The following is a 19,770-nucleotide window of genomic DNA, read 5'->3' as shown; positions in this document are numbered from 1 at the left end:
AGTTAACCGATTTTGATTTATAGTGCCAGGGATGGACATTGCCACACAATGGGTAAGAAATGCCAAAAACCAGAAGCCCTGACAGTTTGCACTGACATGCTGAGCAACAGCTTTGCAGCTTCAGAGTTTTCCTGACAGCTGTTCTTCATTTCTGTGCTCTTCTCTTTGTTGGACTACAGTCCAGGCTGAAGATGTGGAACCTCTATCCTGCTGCTACATTGGCAGCCCCTCAAATTTGTCAGTGAGAACATCCCAGGACCTCCAGCATGTCATGCTGTGTATGCCCTTCCTTTCTCAGAGCACAGCTGCTGAACAGTTGTAAATGCCATATGTCCCTATGAGCAGACAGGAGATGTAAGTGTGTGTTTGAAGTAACAGCACTGACTCTTCAAGTTAACCGGTAGTTTGAAGCTTTTGTTTCATATATGTTGTTTGTCAAGATTGAGTAATAGCTTGACGTGTTACTTACGATGTCTGAATTTTTACTGGGTTTGTGTTTGGAACAATTTACACTTGTTTCATGTCCAGGTTGTGAATGTCTTAAGCTTGTTTTTAAGCTCAGCCCTGTATAAGCAAAGCCTTTCTAGTCTGTAAATCTCTTTAGCCTGGAGAAGAGGAGACTGAGGGGACACCTCATTGCTCTTTACAACTACCTGAAAGGAGATTGTGGAGAGGAGGGTGCTGGCCTCTTCTCCCAAGTGACAGGGGACAGGACAAGAGCGAATGGCCTCAAGCTCTGCCAGGGGAGGTTTAGGCTGGACATTAGGAAAAAATTTTTCACAGAAAGGGTCATTGGGCACTGGAACAGGCTGCCCAGGGAGGTACTTGAGTCACCTTCCCTGGAGGTGTTTAAGGGACGAGTGGACGTGGTGCTAAGGGGCATGGTTTAATGATTGATAGGAATGGTTGGACTCGATGATCCGGTGGATCTCTTCCAACCTGGTGATTCTATGAGTCTATGATTCTTACACCTTCAGGGCTTAAAGAATTTGGAGAGTATATAGGCTCTGTATGGATGACACACAGAGTCCAGTGGTAAATTTAATCTGCTAAGGACACAAGGTAAATCGAGCACTGTAAAATTGTGAAAGGTAATTATTAAAATGCTGAACCTCATGCAGGGACTTTCGTTAGTCCAGACTTAAGTTTAATCTATTTAACATCCTATTTAAGTAGAAACTCACGTTACTAAAACACAACATACAGCATTTGAGATAAGGCCGTTCTAATACTTTGTGCAGTGCATTAATGTTTGTTGAAGTGCACTGGAAACAGCTATAATTCCAATATCATAGTTCTGAATAGATATAAAAATGCTTTTGTGGAGTCATTTGCATAGGTCTTCTATTGCTCCTATCACAGAATCATAGAATAACCAGGTTGGAAGAGACCACCGGATCGAGTCCAACCATTCCTATCAAACACTAAACCTATTTATTTAAGCTTAACCAATGTGGACCTTTTTGCCTTTATTGACTTTTTTTGTCCTTAGTAGTCCCTCAAGGATAATGTGGCCTACTTCAGCCATCTGTAGTTTAGTCTAGATGTGTCCTCAAAGGTGTTTTCTTTCTTCAAACAGTCCTTCCTAAAGCAGCTCTGCATGACCTGAAGAAATTGCACTGAATTTTCCATTCAGAAAAATAAAACTCTTCTTTTAAAAGAAAATAATAATTTCACACATTCAAAGAAGATCTGTTAAGCAATAACTTTGTATTTTGATGATTATTTCTGTTACCTGCAGAAATGCATCAAAACAGTTCTGATTTTAGTCTGTGATCTAAAGCTTTCTAAATTACCATAAAAAAAGGCTGATGGCTACCACGGAAAGGAAATCAGTGCATGTGGTACAAGCAGATGTCCAGGCCCAGGCAGATGATGCCTGGACACGTCAGTTCTTATTTTTAACACTGGCTATATTCCCTCAGCTTCCTCCGAACAGCATAAGCTTTTTGGAGCAGAAAGAATGTCAACATCTTTCAATATCTTGTGCCATTGACACAACTTCATGCGTAATTATCTTGCCTATATTTAAGAAGTTTCAAAAAACATTTTCAGTGTTGCTCTTCTGGGCTGTATGACTTTGCATGTCTCTTCTGCCTCATGAACAAATCATAACCACTTGCCTATCATGGTTTTTATTTATGCTACCTCGCAATCCAACATTCATCTGAATTCTTCTTTGCCCGGTTGCTGTGAGATTTTAAAATACAATTTTGGGTATCTGATGATTCACAATCTGAAGAAAATTAAAATACAGTATAAGTGTTTGCAGATATACCTAGGGCATGAACTAATTACAGCTGAGACATGTAATAGGAAAGGGAAGAGTTAAGGTTTTCATCAGTGGTACACTGGGTAAGATTTAAAGAGAGTTAATTGGAATGTGGAGAAGGAATTTTAAAAAAAAGTGGATAATAGAGGGAGGGAAATATATCAAATGTCTTAGCTGAACCTTGTCTAATGGTGAAACTTTAACAGGTTCAACTCCAACATAAATGCTCAGATTTTCTTCATTTCCTACACAGCTTCACCTGTTTCTCTGAAGGGAAGGCAATAACTGTCAAAGCCTAAGTAAAGAGAAGTCGAATTCCATGTTTCAGATGTGTGTTTCAAAATCCCTTGAATTCTGGTGTAGAATGAAAAAGATGGTAGAAGAGCGTTCTTAGTAATTTAGGCGAGGATTTCTTTTATTTTTTTGTGGAGGTAGCAGGTTTTGTTTTCAAAATCAGATTTTTAAACATAAGAGAAATTGTGCCTCCTTGCTTACAGGTTATGTTCCTGCTGTAGAGTGTCACGTCATCAGCTGCGTTGGGTGAAATGCACCTGGTTTTGCCAGGAGATTGATATATCATAATTTTTACTTGGCAGTCCGTGATTTTGGACAGACCACTAGAGGCTGCACTTGTATAGCAGCACTTTGACTGTCTCATTTTAAATTGCTTTTGCTGGGATTCCTTCTCTTTCCTATAATTCTTCCTGAACAATGGTCAGCCTTGGTTTGAGTTGGGTAGGTTTTTCTCTTCCTCAGTAAAAGCTCATTGAGCTGACTATGAGAAGGCCTGATAAATATAAAAAATTCTTGTAGATCAATAGCCTTTTGTTGAAGCACAGTAGAGGTGTTTACTATTTAAACACAGTAATGAGCAGGTGGCATGTTTTGTTCCTGATTCCAGATATCTGGAAATGGAGAGATAAAGATGCAGTAAAGTGATTTCCACACCACTTAGCACAGTCTCTGGCTCTAAATTAAGCACCCCAGGACGCTTGAGGGTGAGCCTATTCCTTGGGTCTGTGCTTTATAGATGGTTTTCCACTGAGATCAGAAGAGAACGTCATGACCTCCTAACTGCACTTCCTGAACTAGCTGACCTCTTCCGTGTTTTCAGCTGAAGACCTATAGGTTACAAAAATGAAAGACAAGACTGCATTACTATTTCCATATAAAGTTATGCAGAGTTCTTTAATTGTTGTGTTCCTGTTTTTGTCCTGTATGCCATGTGCCAGATATCAAGTGTGCATACCCTTTCCTTTTTTTTTTTTTTTTCTTTTAACTCAAAAACGTGAATGGAATAAGAACTGATATCTGATAGAATGGTTACACACCATAACTGAAAGTGATTCATGTGGGACTCCAAACTGAGCTGTCAGGCCCATAGCTGAATCAGCTGAAATGTCATGCCAATTTGCTTTAGGGGCTCAGGAAGTCTGCTAGGTAGCCACAGAGCTTCATCTGGGTGTTGTTATGTTCCTAAATGTCACCCTTATTAGGATCAAGTCTGTGCTCAGACGTGTGCAATATTCTTTGACCTCAGTTAGTCATATACAGATGTGGCATGTTTTGGAACAGAACTGCTGTTTTGTGTCTAACCAATTAAACGTCATGAGGTGATCATGCAATTGTATGTACAACCACCTTTTGGGAATAGGTTTTCATTCTATTTATTTTCTTGGCAGATTGTTTGCCACTGATATTTCAATACCGATGCAAACCTCAAACTTTCTGTCATAAAAATAGAAAATATGTGATTTTCAAGTTTGCTAATTTAGAGCAGGTGTAGTTAGTGGGAAGATATTACTGTCCAGCTTTCAGAATGCTTCCAACTTGTCTTACGTGTGTAGTCACTTTCTGATTTGTACACTTACATTGCAAATTTGGAATATCATTTATAAATGGAGATTCATGATAAGTGATGTCCCTCAGGGGTCCATACTGGGACTGGTGCTGTTTAATATCTCCATCAATGACATAGCAAGATTGAGTGCACCCTCAGCAAGTATACAGATGAGTGGTGTAGTTGTCACACCTGAAGGATGGAATGTCATCCAGACGGACCTGGACAGGCTGGAAAAGTGGGCCTCTGAGAACCTCATGAGGTTCAACAGGGCTAATTGCAAGGTCCTACACCTGGGTTGGGGCAATCCCCATTTTCAGTATGTGATGGAGGATGATGTGATTGAGAGCTGCCCTGCAAAGAAGAACTTGGGGGTGCTGGTTGATGAGAAGCTCGACATGAGCCAGCAGTGTGCACTCACAGCCTAGAAGGCCAACTGTATTCTGGGCTGCATCCAAAGAAGCACGGCCAGCAGGTTGAGAGAGGTGATTCTGCCCCTCTGTTCCTCTCTTGTGAGACCTCATCTGGAGTACTGTGTCCAGCTCTGGAATCCTCAACGTAAGAAGGATATGGAACTGTTGGAACAGGTCCAGAGGAGGGCTGCAAAGGTGATCCGAGGGCTGGAGCACCTTCACTGTGAGGACAGGCCGAGAGAGTTGTTGCTAGTTCAGCTTGGAGAAGAGAAGACTCTGAGGAGATCTTATAGTGACTTTCCAGTACTTGAAAGGGGCTACAGGAAAGCTGGAGAGGGACTATTCATAAAGGCTTGTGGTGACAGGATGAGGGAGAACAGGTACAAACTGGAGAGGGGCAGATTTAGGCTTGATGTAAGGAAGAATTTCTTCACCATGAGAGTGGTGAGGCCCTGGCACAGGTTGCCCAGGGAAGCTGTGGCTGCCCCATCCCTGGCGGTGTTCAAGGCCAGGTTGGATGGGACCTTGGGCAGCCTGATCTACTGCAAGGTGTCCCTGCCCATGGCAGGGGGCTTGGAACTGGATGACGTTTAAGGTCTTATTCTATGATTTTGTAGTATTGGCATTATAAAGTATTATAATATCTTTGATTTTTTTCCAGACTATTCTTCAGTTAAATGCTTTTAAATATTAATTTAAGTGCAGGTTTCTGGAAAACACACAAGCAAGGTCTGAAAAAGCAGCAGCATGGCAGAGCAGCATTTGATTTAGATAATGCATTTAAACCTACAGGCTTACTTAGCAATTGAAACTCATTGTCCAGTGTAGGGACATATTTCTTTTTCAGTTCCTGCTATCTCTAAATTGATTTAATCTAGCAGCTTCTACAGTGAGGCTGGATATGATGAGCTATAAAAGCCTACGATACCTGAAGCTTTCAAACTGGAACTTTGAGGAGTGTGATGTATCCTGTTATTTCCATAATTTCTCAAGAAAGCACAAGTTCACTTTCTTCTCCTTAGAGGCTATGGTTTCCAGTGTTAAGTCCTTAATCTTAGTCACACTTTGGATAGTGAGAGATAAGCTGTCGTAAGATCAAAATACTTAAAAGACCAATCAAGTACAAAAATACTTTTAAAGTAATAAGTAGGACAGCTTCTAAAATGGGAGGAACATGTCAAATATTTTTTTTGTTTGTTCCTTTTTGACGATACCCAGCTGGTGGATTTGTTTTGGAATTAAGTGGATAAATCAGCCAGTTTTGAGACAAAGTAGTTTCTATCATAATGTGCAATCAAGAGTTCTAAGAAAATGAAAGTGATGTAGGTCTAATTACTGTTTAGTGTCTGGGTACTAAATTTTGTTTATTGTCATAGTTGAACGTCGACTTTATTTTCTTTGTCAAATTCATAAACCCTTAAATTCTTCTGTTGTAGGAAAACCTGCATTCTCTAGGACTTACCTAGTCATCAAATAGAAGAAGTCTTAGTTATCCTACATAAAGGACAGAAGGAGGGGTGATATGGGGCAAGGTTATGCCAGGTGAATTGTTCTTACCCTTCTCGCTGGAAAACTAGCATAAAGCTACTAATGTGCAATGTTGACATAGGACTTGGCTGAATTATTTTGTTTCATAGTTGCTGTACTGGAGATTTCTATCTTTATTAATACCAGGTTCTTCACCATATTATCTGGCTGACTTCTAAAGCATATAAAGGCCACTAAGGAGATGGCTCTTCTCTGCTTTCATTCATTGCCAAGACATTACTGGTTTGGGGTTTTTTTTAATGAGTGAAAGAAACATTTATGATTAAGAAAGAGTTCTTGTCTCTTCCTTGTCCTCCAAGAAGTTATTCCTAGAAGTGGCAGGAGAGACGGAGAAATGGGCTCAAGTTCAATCAGTTGAAATGCCTTTGAAAATGTAAGATGCAAAGTTTCTCTTGGGAAACCATACCTCCTTAGTGTCTGTTTTCCAGTAGCCTGTTCCTAAGCAAAGTAACAGAGAATGCTGTTCTTGATTACCCTAGCTTCTTTGCTGATGACTGATTATAGGATGACTTCTGAGTTCAAAGAATGATAGCTGCTAGAAGTGTTTTTATCACTGGGGACACAGTGGAAACACTTGGTGCTTAAAGTGTTCATTAACCCTGTGCTCCAGCTACTGAACTGTCTCTTGTTATATGGAGAACCTGTTCAAGCTGAAACTTGTTCTTTTTTTTCTGCACTGAATGCAATTCTGCCTTCAGGAAACTTATTTATTTATTTACCTAAGAGTTGACCTACACAGCCGTTATGACACGCCCAGGCATAAATGTAATTTTTGTATGGACAGGATGGGCAACACCTTTCCCATGATCTATCGCTGTCTGCATGTTTGCCCTTTTGCAGTACAGTAGTACAGCCAACAGTAGATGGGCCAGTTCCACAGTCCTTCCTACACGATCCTGCATGTTGCATGCCAAAAAAATCAGAATTTGTGAGCAGCCTGAGACCCTGCATCTCTTCAAGCAGTGCGTGCCTGTTGATGATGCCTGTTGATGGTCAGTGATGAACTGCAGAGGGTAAGACAGCTTCAGCTGCTTGTAACACAGGTTGCTACAGACATTGCATTGCTCTGGTGCTCTGCTTAATGCAGTAATTCCTCACTGAATATTACTGACATTCTGCTATGCAAAACAGCTGTTCAGACATTGACAGCAAGAATTTCCAGGCTGTTTGTATGTATGTACAGGCAGAGATAGTCCGAGTAGGGAACAATCCTGAGTATAATCTAAGCCAATTGTTTAATAATAAGGCTTTAAGACTGAAATTCACTTTTATTAAACTGTACTTGTTTAACCTAAAATGCTGCCTAGAATTTCAAGCATTCAAAAGCTTGATGTTATTGAGTCACTATGATGAACCTGAAGATTCACTTTGTTTTGTTTGTAGCAGAGAGCAATTGTGTGTAAGCGGTTTTCACACAGCATTGTAGAAGCACTAGGAACTTATTTCTGTAGCAGCTGTCACCACCCATGCCTTGGAGAAATGCGAGGATCTTTCAGATGATGACTATGTAATTGCTTCCACACATCCCAGAGGGAAGTTTCTTTCAGTCCTGTGTACTGTAAACTTTCCCACCCTTTCCCCCAGGTGTATGAGCTCATAAGTTTTGCGAATAAGACAGAGGAAGATGTCCCCATAATCCAAAGCTGAGGAGTCACTGAATGGAGAATTCAATTCCTGCTCTACCCTTTACGTAGAGAAGTCAGTGCTTGTTAGGCAGGTACTTCAACTTCAGGCTCTCACCGTCTCCAAACGATGTTACACTAGTTCCCCAAGATGGAGGGAGGGGACTGAGCAGAAAGTCTACCCTTCTTTTGTTCCTTGCATTTTTGTTCCCATTATCTTAGCAAATTTGCAGATGACACTAAGCTGGGTGGAAGTGTCAATCTGCTGGAGGGTAGGGAGGCTCTGCAAAAGGATCTGAACAGGCTGGACCGCTGGGCAGAGTCCAGTGGGATGAGGTTTAACAAGGCCAAATGCTGGATCCTGAATTTGAGGCACAACAACCCTATGCAGTGCTACAGACTAGGAGAAGTCTGTCTAGAAAGCTGCCTGGAGGAGAGGGACCTGTTGGTTGACAGCGACTGAATATGAGCCAGCAGTGTGCCCAGGTGGCCAAGAAGGCCAATGGCATCTTGGCTTGTATCAGAAACGGCGTGACCAGCAGGTCCAGGGAGGTTATTCTCCCTCTGTACTCGGCACTGGTGAGACCGCTCCTCGAATCCTGTGTTCAGTTCTGGGCCCCTCGCCACAAGAAGGATGTTGAGGCTCTGGAGTGAGTCCAGAGAAGAGCAACGAAGCTGGTGAAGGGGCTGGAGAAACAGGCCTTATGAGGAACGGCTGAGAGAGCTGGGGTTATTTAGCCTGGAGAAGAGGAGGCTGAGGGGAGACCTCATTGCTCTCTACAACTACCTGAAAGGAGGTTGTAGAGAGGAGGGTGATGGCCTCTTCTCCCAAGTGTCAGGGGACAGGACAAGAAGGAATGGCCTCAAGCTCCACCAGGGGAGGTTCAGGCTGGACATTAGGAAAAAATTTTTCACAGAAAGAGTCATTGGTCACTGGCAGAGGCTGCCCAGGGAGGTGGTTGATTCACCTTCCCTGGAGGTGTTTAAGGCACGGGTGGACGAGGTGCTGAGGGGCATGGTTTAGTGTTTGATAGGAATGGTTGGACTCGATGATCCAGTGGGTGTCTTCCAATCTGGTTATTCTATGATTCTATGATCTGTCCTCTCTGTTCCTGTTCTGCTTTCTACCTTTCTGACCTGTCCTTTGTGAGTTTGCCAGACGTATTTCCTGCAGAGCAGGGATGGTTTCTCTGCCTTTCTGAAAATGTTCTGTTCTTTGTGCTAGTGAATAAACAGAAGAACAGAGCTTATCTCATGATATATTCTTTTTGTGTTAGGAGGGAAACAAAGGAAGGAAATACTAAATTTGAATTACAAGCTTATATAAATTATATTTCACAAAGTACACAGGATACAAGTTAATGCATTGAAGAAAACGGAACTTGTAAGGGAAATGTCAAGAAGCCCTAATAGGCAAGTGTTTCTGCTATGGTTGTCTGCTGTTTCTGTCTGTAACGGTTGGTTTCCAATCATTTACAACTTTGCCAGACTTTCCTTCCATTCGTGAGGTCTCGTCTGAGGCTTTGGTTTCAAGTTCAGCCAAAATAGCTGAGTTATTCCCAAGAAGCCAGGGAATAAATCCACTGTGTTTTCCAAACGTTGCATCAGCCTTTTGTTTGAGAAGCTCAAGTGTCTCCATCCTTTGGTCAAGGACTCAAGACTTGACACTTAAAGGAATGATGACCTTCATGTCACCATGAGAAGTATCTGCCTAAATCCCGGGTCACAGATGCTCAGTAGCTACTTGAGTTTCCTTCATCCTGGGGCTGAGCAGGACCTTCTCTGTGGTTGCAGAACGAGTTGCCCTAGAGCTGGGTCCTCTTCAGGGCTGAGAGCAGGCAGTGCAAACAAGCTGCCTAACTCAGCAGGCAGGATCACAGCCAAGACAAGTGCCTGCCTGAGGGAAGTTATTGAAAGATTGAGTGGAACATAGGGTAAGGGAATCTTAGGTTGGAGAATGAAGGGACTGCAATATTCAGGAAAATAAAAAAAGCTCCAAGACTTTAAGCTGTTCTTGGGACAAGGCAGCAAGGTATGAGAATGATTGAATAGATTAATGGGAGAGAGACAAGTGTGGGTGGTGGTGGCAAGTTTATTCAAGACTGATAATTGTGAAAAGACCAATGCAACTGGAGCAAGTCAATGGGTAAAGCTTGATGAGCTGGACAGGCTGTGTCCATCAGAGCTTGCTTCTGCTGAGGTACAGAGCCCAAATGCTTTGCTCTCAAGAAAATGCAAGAGAGGGAGGGAAAGAAAATCAGTATTTGGATAGAATGCAATTAATATGGCCAAGGCAAAAGAGAGACAGCTGGCACTTGCAATTCACTTAGGAGCCAAGGGAAAACTGAAAACCTACTTGTTACCAAAACACCATTCATCCTAAGCCCTAAAAGAGAGTGGGGTATTGCAAACTGTCTTTTAACTGCATATGCAGGCGTGTGTGGCAGCAAAGAGGGGTCAGTAGAGCAAAGGCGCACTGGCAAGCAGACCTGTTTCCAATATTTACTTTTCTTGAATACGTGACTGTTGTCTTCATAATGTTCTCAACTTTGTTGTACACAATGTCTTAGTTTGGTTTGTTGCTTCCTGCCTACAGCTTGCTGGGGCTGGTTCCAAGACTCGATAGCCTGCCCTTTGCAACAAAACAGTTCTGTCAAGATGACAAATGTTTTTCCCACCATGATCAGCTCAGAACAAAGTCTTTAATTTTTTTTTGTAAACAACTCAAATTAATGGAGTGTTAACAGTTTGAAGTCAGGTGCTTAAGACTGCCACTGGGACTCTTCTAGCCAGCAGTGGGGAACCCTGGCTTTTCTGTCCGAGCCTGGAATAGAGCTGCATTTTGAATCATGCAACTGCCTGACATATTTGATCCCTCAGTTTGATCCAGTGGAAAATGAAGGCTGGATAAAGATATAATTTGGGATATCTTAGACGTGCACTTTCCATTGTCAACACTTCCACTTAAGTCATCCTTGTCTTTTTTTCTAGGAGGATGATATTAAGCTCTGCTCATTGCCAGGTCTTATGTTTATGATTGGACTTGATGATCTTAAAGGTCTTTTTCCAACCTAAATGATTCTGTGATTAACTGCGTAGAGCTAGCCTATAGGTCTTTTCTGGGATCCTAGCTGAGCCTATCTTTCCCTGTGTTCCTGGGAAGAAATCTGATTGATGCTCTATTGGAGGTTTATTTTTATTCTTGTTATGCAGAAAAGTCAACAGATACAGATGTTGGATTTAGGTACTCTGTTGGATTTGCGATTATGCTTCCACTGAGGAAATATGCAGAAATTTCAGGGCTCCTGTGGACTTCTACTGAGCAGGGAAAATAGCTCTTTAAGAGTCTTGAAACACTTTGAAACCCACATGGACTGTTGTGGGAGATGCAGTAGCACTTTTTTGAATGCATTCACCCACACCACCCACACTGGGTTGTATGACCCAGTGGTTTGCTACCTGATTATTGTGGAATGTGGTTGCTATTAGCATTTTATTTTGCTTAATGGCTAAAATGGTGGAAACTTTAAATGGGGAATAGAATGCTAAAATCAATCTGGATATCTCTCCTCCTCTTGTTCTTCAAATAAAGAAAGAGAAAGAAGAGAAAAAGCTTTAGTAAATTATAGAAATCTACTGTAGTGGGAAGCATATTGCTAATAGAAAGCCTTGTTTGTCTGCAATGGTTATTCAGGCTTATAAGGCAAGTACTCAGATGTTGTTTATCAGTGTTATCCTAACCCAGAGGCAAGATTTAAATAACATGTTCTGCATGTGGGCGGTGAGGTGTCATTTCTAATATTTTCCTGTGTTAAAATAATTTCTTTGCTTCTTTTGAAAGAAAACAAATGTTTCTTTGCAATTTTTATGTTCATTCATATTTCCCCCTAAATATCTAGTCAGTGAAATTTGAGAGATATTACAATTTTTAGAAGAGACGCAATAGACTGCAAGTCATTTAAATTTGTAATTTTGAAGAGTAGTTTAAGATGACACATCTGAGTATCTGTGTTCATCCTCCTTGACATCCTCTTATTATTATGCTACCAACATAATCCTATAATGCAAAGCTGGTATTTCAATATGATTCAGCACTCTTGAATAAGGGATCCTATTGAGTTTTATATTGTCTTATAAGGTGTGGCAATAACAAATAAATGCACAGTATTTCTAAATGTGTCACAGTGCAGAGAGCAGACTTTGCAGTCATTTATTATCTGGAATGAAAATACAGCACGTATTAAAAAATGACCAAATACGTGAGAAAATAAAAAATCTGACCCTGTCTGCCTTGTATTATATTTGCCTGTCGTTTCCATTTTGATTGTGATTGGCTGGCAAGGGCTGCTGCTGGCATTGCACAATTGGCTTAGATGGGGAATTACAAAACAGGAGCAGATCCCTTGATTGGGACTCGGGTAGCACATGCAGCCGAGCACAGGCGAAAAAGAAAGGTCACCCGTATGCAAGGATTTGAGCGGGATCTCTCTCACAGATGTTTCCATTCTGGAGAAGTGCATCTGATCTCATTTTTCTTGCCTGTGATTTGGAGTGTTTAAATGCCAAAGGAATTTTTTGTTTCGGTAAATGCAAAAATGCACCTGGGAACAAGTTTGCAACCTGGAGGCTTATGAGGTTTTCAGATGTGCAGAGCAATACCATGGACTGGTGAGAAGGATGTGTCTTTTTAAGGAGTTTTGAACATCAGTGAGGAAGAAGGTGATTCAAACAGAAGGGTAAAAGCATATGCAACAGGAAAATAACTTTGTTTTCATCCTGGAATTATATTGAAAATGGCATGAAGGAAGAATTATATCAGCACCAAAACAATGGAGAATCAAAGGATTCTATTATCCTCTGAAACAATCTCTGTAGAAGAAACATAGAAACTACCTTTCATGAAAATAACAATTCATTATTTGAATATGGTCTGAAGCTCTATGGAACATATTTGTGACTTCTGCATCTTTGTGGTGTAGTATATCTTCATCTAAACGTCTCAAAGAAGGTTCTGCACAGAAAGGTTAAGCTACATGTTTTAAAACAGTGTTTTAACTGATTTTTTAGTGAGAGAGCAAGAGGAGTTTCATTTGAATTTTTAAATAAACTTTCTCTTTCTCTTCTTTTCTTCTCCAAACTTAGTTTACAAGATGCTGGAATTGGATTTATTCTTGTCATAGATCGCAGACAGGACAAATGGACTTCTGTGAAAGCTTCCATACTGCGGATAGCAGTAAGTACTGTTTTACATTAACTCCTTAGAAAGATTTTTTCCATGTTGACAGTTACACTTATGAGTAGCAAAGCAGCAAATGCTGTATTTCTTCAACAAAATTTTAACTGATATGTCACAAGAAGTATTCAGTAATTCTTTTATATCCCGCTGACTGGGACCAAGTATTATGGGTCTAATGACGTGCTTTTAATATAGTTTGCAGCTCTGGGCATCAGCCTGAGAAGGCACTTTGATAGTGCGTGCATGCAAGCAAACATGGTGTGTAGCTTTCCCAGATGGGAACTATTATTTACATGGGCAGCCTGTGCATCTCACAGCACTCTGGATCCACCTTTCACTATTCAAGTATGCTCCCATTTTAGGAAGAGTTGAAGATGAGGGTCTGGATTTAGTTTACCACTTGTGAAAGGAATTCACATGTAAAAGCTGATCTTGTGCTTTTTGAATAACAGCAAGGGCTATATTTAAGCAACAAAATCTTACTATGATCAATCAACTGCACGTGCTGTTTCTTGCAGTCTCCTTTTTAGCTTTCATATTTTAAAAATGTTCATTAAGTTTGTTAGAGGCTTTTTAGGTTTTTTATGCAAGTAGGAAAAGACAGTTTCACGTTTATCATGTGCTTAGCATACTGTTTGTCTACTCTTGTTTGCTTTTTGCCATGCTATCCTTGCTTGAATTGTGTTGATACTCTGCTCATTAAGTGCTGAAAAACAGCTCTAAGCATCTTTTCTTTAGCTTTTCATGGCTAAAAATTTTTAGCTGTGTGACATAAAAGTCAGATCAAAACAGTAAATGTCATTTTGTGTAGCCCCATTTTAACCAAAGCACTCTTTATTGTAAGCTAAAAGGTTGTTTATTTAAAGGTTATGCATTATTGCCACTATGTGACTTTCGGAGAATGAATACATAGTGATATAATAACCAGGCAATACAACTTTTTCCATAGTAAGTATGTTTAGGAATGTTAAAATATTGAAAATATACCAAGATACTAGCAAAATTTGCTTTTGCAGCATATTTTGAAATTTTGAGATGCAGGATTGAGCAGATTCCAGTAGTGGAAACCAAAAGCAGCACAATTTAAAGTGAGTAAAGAAAGCTTGTGCATCTCTTTCAAAATTCAATGTTGTATTCTCTGTTCTTAAACAGAAAAGTATTCCATAGATGCCTTTTTTTTTTTTGCATTATTGAGGTGGTAGGAAGTGGGAGCAACTACAGATGTGTTGCTTATAGCCATAATATTAACATTTATGGTAATGTTCCTCCAGCATGCATTTTTTTGCACAATATACAAAACTTGAGTATATATTCCTCATGGTAAGGGATACGTTATTGTAGTGGTGGTGCTGGCGGCCAAGGGCTTTGCCTCAAGAAGGGGTTAAGTGCAGGGAGCACTGCAAGTTGCAGTGCTGTTGCAAACGGGTTTACTTTCCTTTTTTCTTCTTTTCTCTTTCTTCTGTGAGCTTTATTTAAAACAGAAAACGTGCTTCCCAGCTGAAGTCTAACCTGCTAGAGGCACAATTTTTTTTACTTCTTGTTTCTTTTGTTGAACTGACTCAGTGTTGGCTTTATGTGTCTATGGATGCGTGTGGTGGTCCTCCTCTTGAGCTTTGCCAATAGTTGTGTCATCCCTGAATCCTTGAAAATTTTATCTTCCCATTGCAAAAAAAGATACCGTGAAAAATCATTGTTTGCTGTTGTCCACCATTTGTAATTATAGTATTTGATATAAGTGACTCTAAATGTTTCTTTTATCTGTTCTTTAAAAAAAACCAAAACCAACTATACACAACACTTATCTTGCACCAAGGTCTTGAGGATTTCTCTTGGTCCTGTTGATGGACAAAGACATTTTTTAATGGCTCAAGGGTGACCTGAGGCTTAACTTCTACTTGTTTGGTTTTCTTAAAAGTCAGAGTTGTCTTTTGATGTTGATGAAGCATCTGGGTGTCATTTGGGCTGTCCAGATTGAACCTTATGTCTGAAAGCCTGGTAACTCTTAACAGTTTTGCTGCTAAAGCTTATTGCTGTGTGTGAGGATATTAGTCTCGTGTTACTGAGAAGAGAGTTCTACCTGACTATTTGTAGTAGTTCCTGCAGCGTCTTCCCTGACATATTTCCGAGTTTTTCTCTAGTCACCCTGAGGAGGTTGACCCTTTTGGTTTGTGAAATCAGAGATGCCAATGCAGGGTGCTGTGTCTTGAGCGAGCACTTCCCAACAGGAATATCCTGCCTGGTGCATATGCTTATCTCTAATATTCTGACAACTGTAGGGAATATATTTGTAAGCACTAAGCAGATGCTAACTAGAAATTTATACCAGCATGTATTTTCTTAAATATTTTGGTTTATTTTCAAGACTTTTCACACGCAAGTGCTTGGTTTGTACTAATGGATGTTGGAAGTATGCGTTGAAACAAAACTAATGAAGAAAGATTTTATTTTTTTTTTTCAAATTGAAATCAATTGGAAAATCTTTCTATGTTATTAAAAATGTCTAGGCTTCATTTTTCCTTTTATATTGTTAGGGATAATTTTCTTTCCTAGGACAGAGATATAGCAGTGACAAGCTGAGTCTGTATTTCAGGCTGATACTTTAAGGTTGCTATTGAGAGTCAAAAGGCTGTGATGAGGTAAAGCTATTTTTGCAGACATAGTGGGAAGGCAGTGACTGCACCATTGACCCAAAGTGACCGCTGCTGAGGCACGTGCGGTGACTGCAGAACTGAAACCAAAGCTTAGAGTCACTGGGCTGAAAGATGCCCCCCTCTTCCTGGGATGTGACAGAGAGATTCTGGCAAGCAGATGCCCAGGCACATAGGCTTTGTTATTGTTATACGCTACTTCACAAAGTTGCAGTGGGCACGTGGCCCAGGACATTGTCCTTAGTCAGTGCATGACTGCAGACTCCAGCGTATGAGACAATGCAACTAATATTATTGATTAATTTTCCCCCTAATTCAGCTACCTCAAAGTTGAAGTTATTGGTCTAGCGCTGTTAGGTATGGCATATATTTGGACTCAACTGCACTCAACATCATGAAAATTTTAACTTGTAGCCATCCATCAGCCTCATACTGAAAGTACAGAGAAAATAAGCTTCCTTAAACTTGGTACTTAGGGAATAATATGTGTGGGCGGCTGCTCTGGAAGTAGTAGTTGATAGGCAGGACACTCAGGTGGTAGTGATAAAGCTTTATTTGTTTACAAAACTTTGCAGCCATTTCTAAATGTGACAAGAGTTGTGTTTTATTGAAACTCCCAGGGAATTTTACTTCCTGATTTGCCATCTTTGACTAAGGATGCGTTTTATGTAGCTTTTTTGTGCTTTCTCTTTCGGACTGCATTGTCCAGGGCACTGTTTTTCTTCACTCTTAGTAAGTCAAAATGCAGTCTTCACTGTAACAGAGGTTTAGCACGTGTATTGCTTTGAAGATTAAGGCCAAGACCTGTAACAGGCAGGAAACCAAAAGCCGATGGAGAGACAGGAGTGCTAATACCAGCCTAAAACTCGTAGGAGCCAGGCAGTCCCATTTTTGTGCCATCTGGAGTCTTATCATTGGTTTTACATCCAAGGTGAAAACCAGTGAATTACAGTAATCCAAACTTGAGTTCTTTGGCCTTGTTTGTACAGAGAGGTTGAGCTTCCTAGTGAGTTGTTGATGGATGGAAGATGTGTTTAGTAATAGATGCTCCATAGTCATGAAAGGGACTATTTTATGCTCTGGATAGGAATTTCCCGCTAGTCTAGTTTCTAGCTAGCTCTTTGCATCCGGTCCTGAATACTGTAATGATACTTAATAATTTGAATGGGTTAGGTTTGAAAAATTGTTCTTCTTTCAGCTCCTAGTCATGTTTCTCATTTTTGCTTGGATTTAAAACAATACCAAAAACTTGATAGTATGATGAAGCTGGAACAGTGTTTGTATTAATTTTGTAACTATTGTAATGAGTGATTCCAGTAAATTATAAACAAAAAAGGTTATTTTGAGATGCTCTGCGGTTTTGTCTTAATGCTTTGCATGTTTTCAGAATATTACACGTGCAGGCACTTTCACAGTTGTCCTATACAATTCAGCCATTTTTCTTTTTATTTATTGTTTTTTTAATACATGAAAAAAGAGAAGTAAATAATTTAAACACTGAAACTATGATCATAACATCTCCAGCATTGAACTCAGATGTAACGCAAAGCATCTCAATGTTTTTAAAACTGGATTTTCAACTGCTCCTTTTATGAATTGATTCAATTCAAGATTCTTCCTTGACAAAAAGCCTGTGTAAGAGACTTCATTCTAGCCTGGAATAAACAGTCTTGCAAAAAAAAAAAAAATACTTACTAGCTTCTTCATATACAGAGGTATTTTGGAAAGAAGTACCTTGTGGCTTACAGCATACTAGTAAGTGCAGAAGGGAAAACACCAGCACAGAGTTCAGTAATGCGAGCATATTGCAGCTCTTCATAAAATGAAAAATAGTCTTATTCCAAGTATTTTAAAACAGCTACTAAACCCAAGTCAAGCGTTAGTTCTTTGATGGCTCACATAGTTCAGGTATTTCTGAAAGCTGGCTGTTTACCTGGGAAGCAGAAAAAAAGAGGATGTAGGTTCACTGTTTATCAGAACAACTTTCTTTTGTTGTGTAGGAGTATAAAAGACTTCTGAGCACTGGGGCTGCTGAGTGAATTGCTCTGTGGGATTGAACAGCAGACTGCAACTTTATTTTAAGAGCATCTCTGTCTAAAATTATATATACCTATCTGAATAATTCCTTTGTGTACTAAATCAGCCCTAGGAAGAAACCCAAGATATAAAAACTCCAGGGTGTTGATTTACTTTTTCAATAGCTCACCTTTGGCTAATCACTGCTGAAAGCTCTGGTGACTGCCTCCTGGTTGCAGACCCCAGCCACTGCTCTGCTCCTGTGCTGCCTCTGCCAGGAAGAAGCAGCCTGGCAGCACCACATCCTATCTTGATCCTGTGTCTTGACTATTCTAAAGTATTCAGTTTAATGACACTTATTGCTCCTTTGAAAATTCCATCTGCCCAGTAGCCCATAGCGCATGTGTTGTTTACAGTTGCTGTCAGGCAGGAGTGCGTGGGATTGCTGCTTTGCCTGACTTGCGCAGGTAAAATTCTTGAATGACTTAAATAGCTCCCCATTGGCACCAAAAGAGCAAGATCACATTATGCAGCAGAAACCAAAGATACGAAGAGCCTCAGTACCTGTCTTCAGGGAAATGCTGTCCTTCCTCCCCCATAAATAAGCTGCCACCACCCCTTCCTGAGCATCAGGCAGAAGTGGTTTCCTGCTCAGTTTTTGTGGTTCTTTGCCAGCCATTCAGCACTGTGTCATCTTCACTGGTGAGATGCCCTGCGTATCCTTACCTCCCCCTGTTACCTGCTTAACTTCAGAGTCTGTCTTGGTGCTTCTCTGTCATTTGTATTGTGTGAAGGAAAGTGACAATTAAGGCTATATGCAACTAACTTAATTTTACATTTTACCCAAAACCCAGTTGGGTTCAATCTCTGTAAGCTCCCACTTTACAGAGGCCCGGAGCATGCAGTGAAAGCCCTCCATCCCTGAGAAGCAGCAGCCTGAAAGCAAGCAGGTCAGCCTGCTCCTATGTATTTATTAACTGTTTTCCCAGAGTGTTTAAAGTAGCTCCTGTTTTGTCCAGCCAGTGAAGATTCTTTCCAGGTTTGGGTTACTCGTAGGGTAGCAGACATCTCCATATATTGGAAAGCTTTGATTTTAGGGCTGTGCTGTATATAATAAATTATCGGTTTGGTCAGATTTATTTCAAAGCTAGTTACTACATGCACATTTACGTCTTTTTCTGTACCTTTGGAATTGGCACTTGCCTGGCTGGGTGGGGAAGTGAAAGAGATAAGCAGATAGAAAATTAATCCCATGACTGTCATGAAGTATCAAGTAAGTATCACTGCTGATGCAAGTGAGATGAAGGAATATATCTGATTTGGGCTAGAATAGAATAGAGACTACTCTAAGTTTCATAAAGGATACCAGAAATACGACAGAGGGGTTTTTTTCCCCCTAGTCTCTCTTGCATAGGCATTAAATGAGTTAAAGTGCAATATTTAAGGCAAAATAATGGAGGGACACTTAATATGAATTAGAGCAAAGAAAGGCCCTTCTTCAAGTTTAAGTGGTGTTCAGTGACTTCACTAAAACAGTCCTGAAAGGCACTTAATTTTGTGACACTACTAAACATAATGAGTACAGGTTTTTTTGCTTAGCATTTGGCACAGCTTTACTGAGACGTCATTGTTTCCTCTGCCTGCTTAACATACAATAGCTTGAAACAAATACGCTGCTCGACTGGAACTGAGAGTTTTTGCTGTTGTTGCTCTTGTGTTCAGGGTGAAGGTGACTAGCCAATGAAGTTCATACTTCTCTAAGGAGTGTCTCTTGCATCATATCATTGTCTCTGAAAGGCATCAGGACTTTAGGAGAAAAAAGGTCAGGAAAATAGTAATGTTTGAACAGTGAAAGTATAAGCTCAGATAAACTGGAATAGCTGGCATGGGTCTGACATTGTTTACTGTAGTAATCTTCCCTTTTTGTTGTTGTTATTGTTGTTTCAGAAAGGTCAGTTTGCATTTTTGACTCTTAGCCGTGACAAGCAGAAGAGGCATCATTAAGACACAGGGTCTTTCTGAAGAACAAAATTAAGTGGAAAGCTTAAGAGAGACTAGTGGAGAAAAGAACAGTGTTGTAGATTGTAAACAAGGTTAGAGAAATCTAGAATTTGAACTTTTGCCGAGAGAGTAAACTTCTGACAAGTCTTGAGTGGTATCAGTTTAGCTTGTACA

At 40.3% G+C, this 19,770-nt stretch overlaps 1 protein-coding gene across 16 annotated transcripts in view; it reads left to right on the top strand.

Moving 5' to 3' along the window:
* The window catches only part of MCF2L (MCF.2 cell line derived transforming sequence like), a 155,752-nt gene that overhangs the window by 103,433 nt on the left and 32,549 nt on the right, over positions 1-19,770 (top strand). For all 16 annotated transcript variants that reach the window (XR_011339189.1, XR_011339188.1, XM_069877849.1 and 13 more), the window contains exon 4: positions 12,838-12,928. Coding sequence is in view for 14 of the 16 variants with exons in the window: in XM_069877849.1 (XP_069733950.1) it covers positions 12,838-12,928 (91 nt within the window). In the remaining 2 variants the exon portion in view is untranslated. The remainder of the gene's footprint in view (positions 1-12,837; positions 12,929-19,770) is intronic.

The sequence above is a fragment of the Phaenicophaeus curvirostris genome, chromosome 1 (assembly GCF_032191515.1).
Source record: "Phaenicophaeus curvirostris isolate KB17595 chromosome 1, BPBGC_Pcur_1.0, whole genome shotgun sequence".
Lineage (NCBI taxonomy): Eukaryota > Metazoa > Chordata > Aves > Cuculiformes > Cuculidae > Phaenicophaeus > Phaenicophaeus curvirostris.
This window is presented reverse-complemented; position numbering and strand designations above follow the sequence as displayed.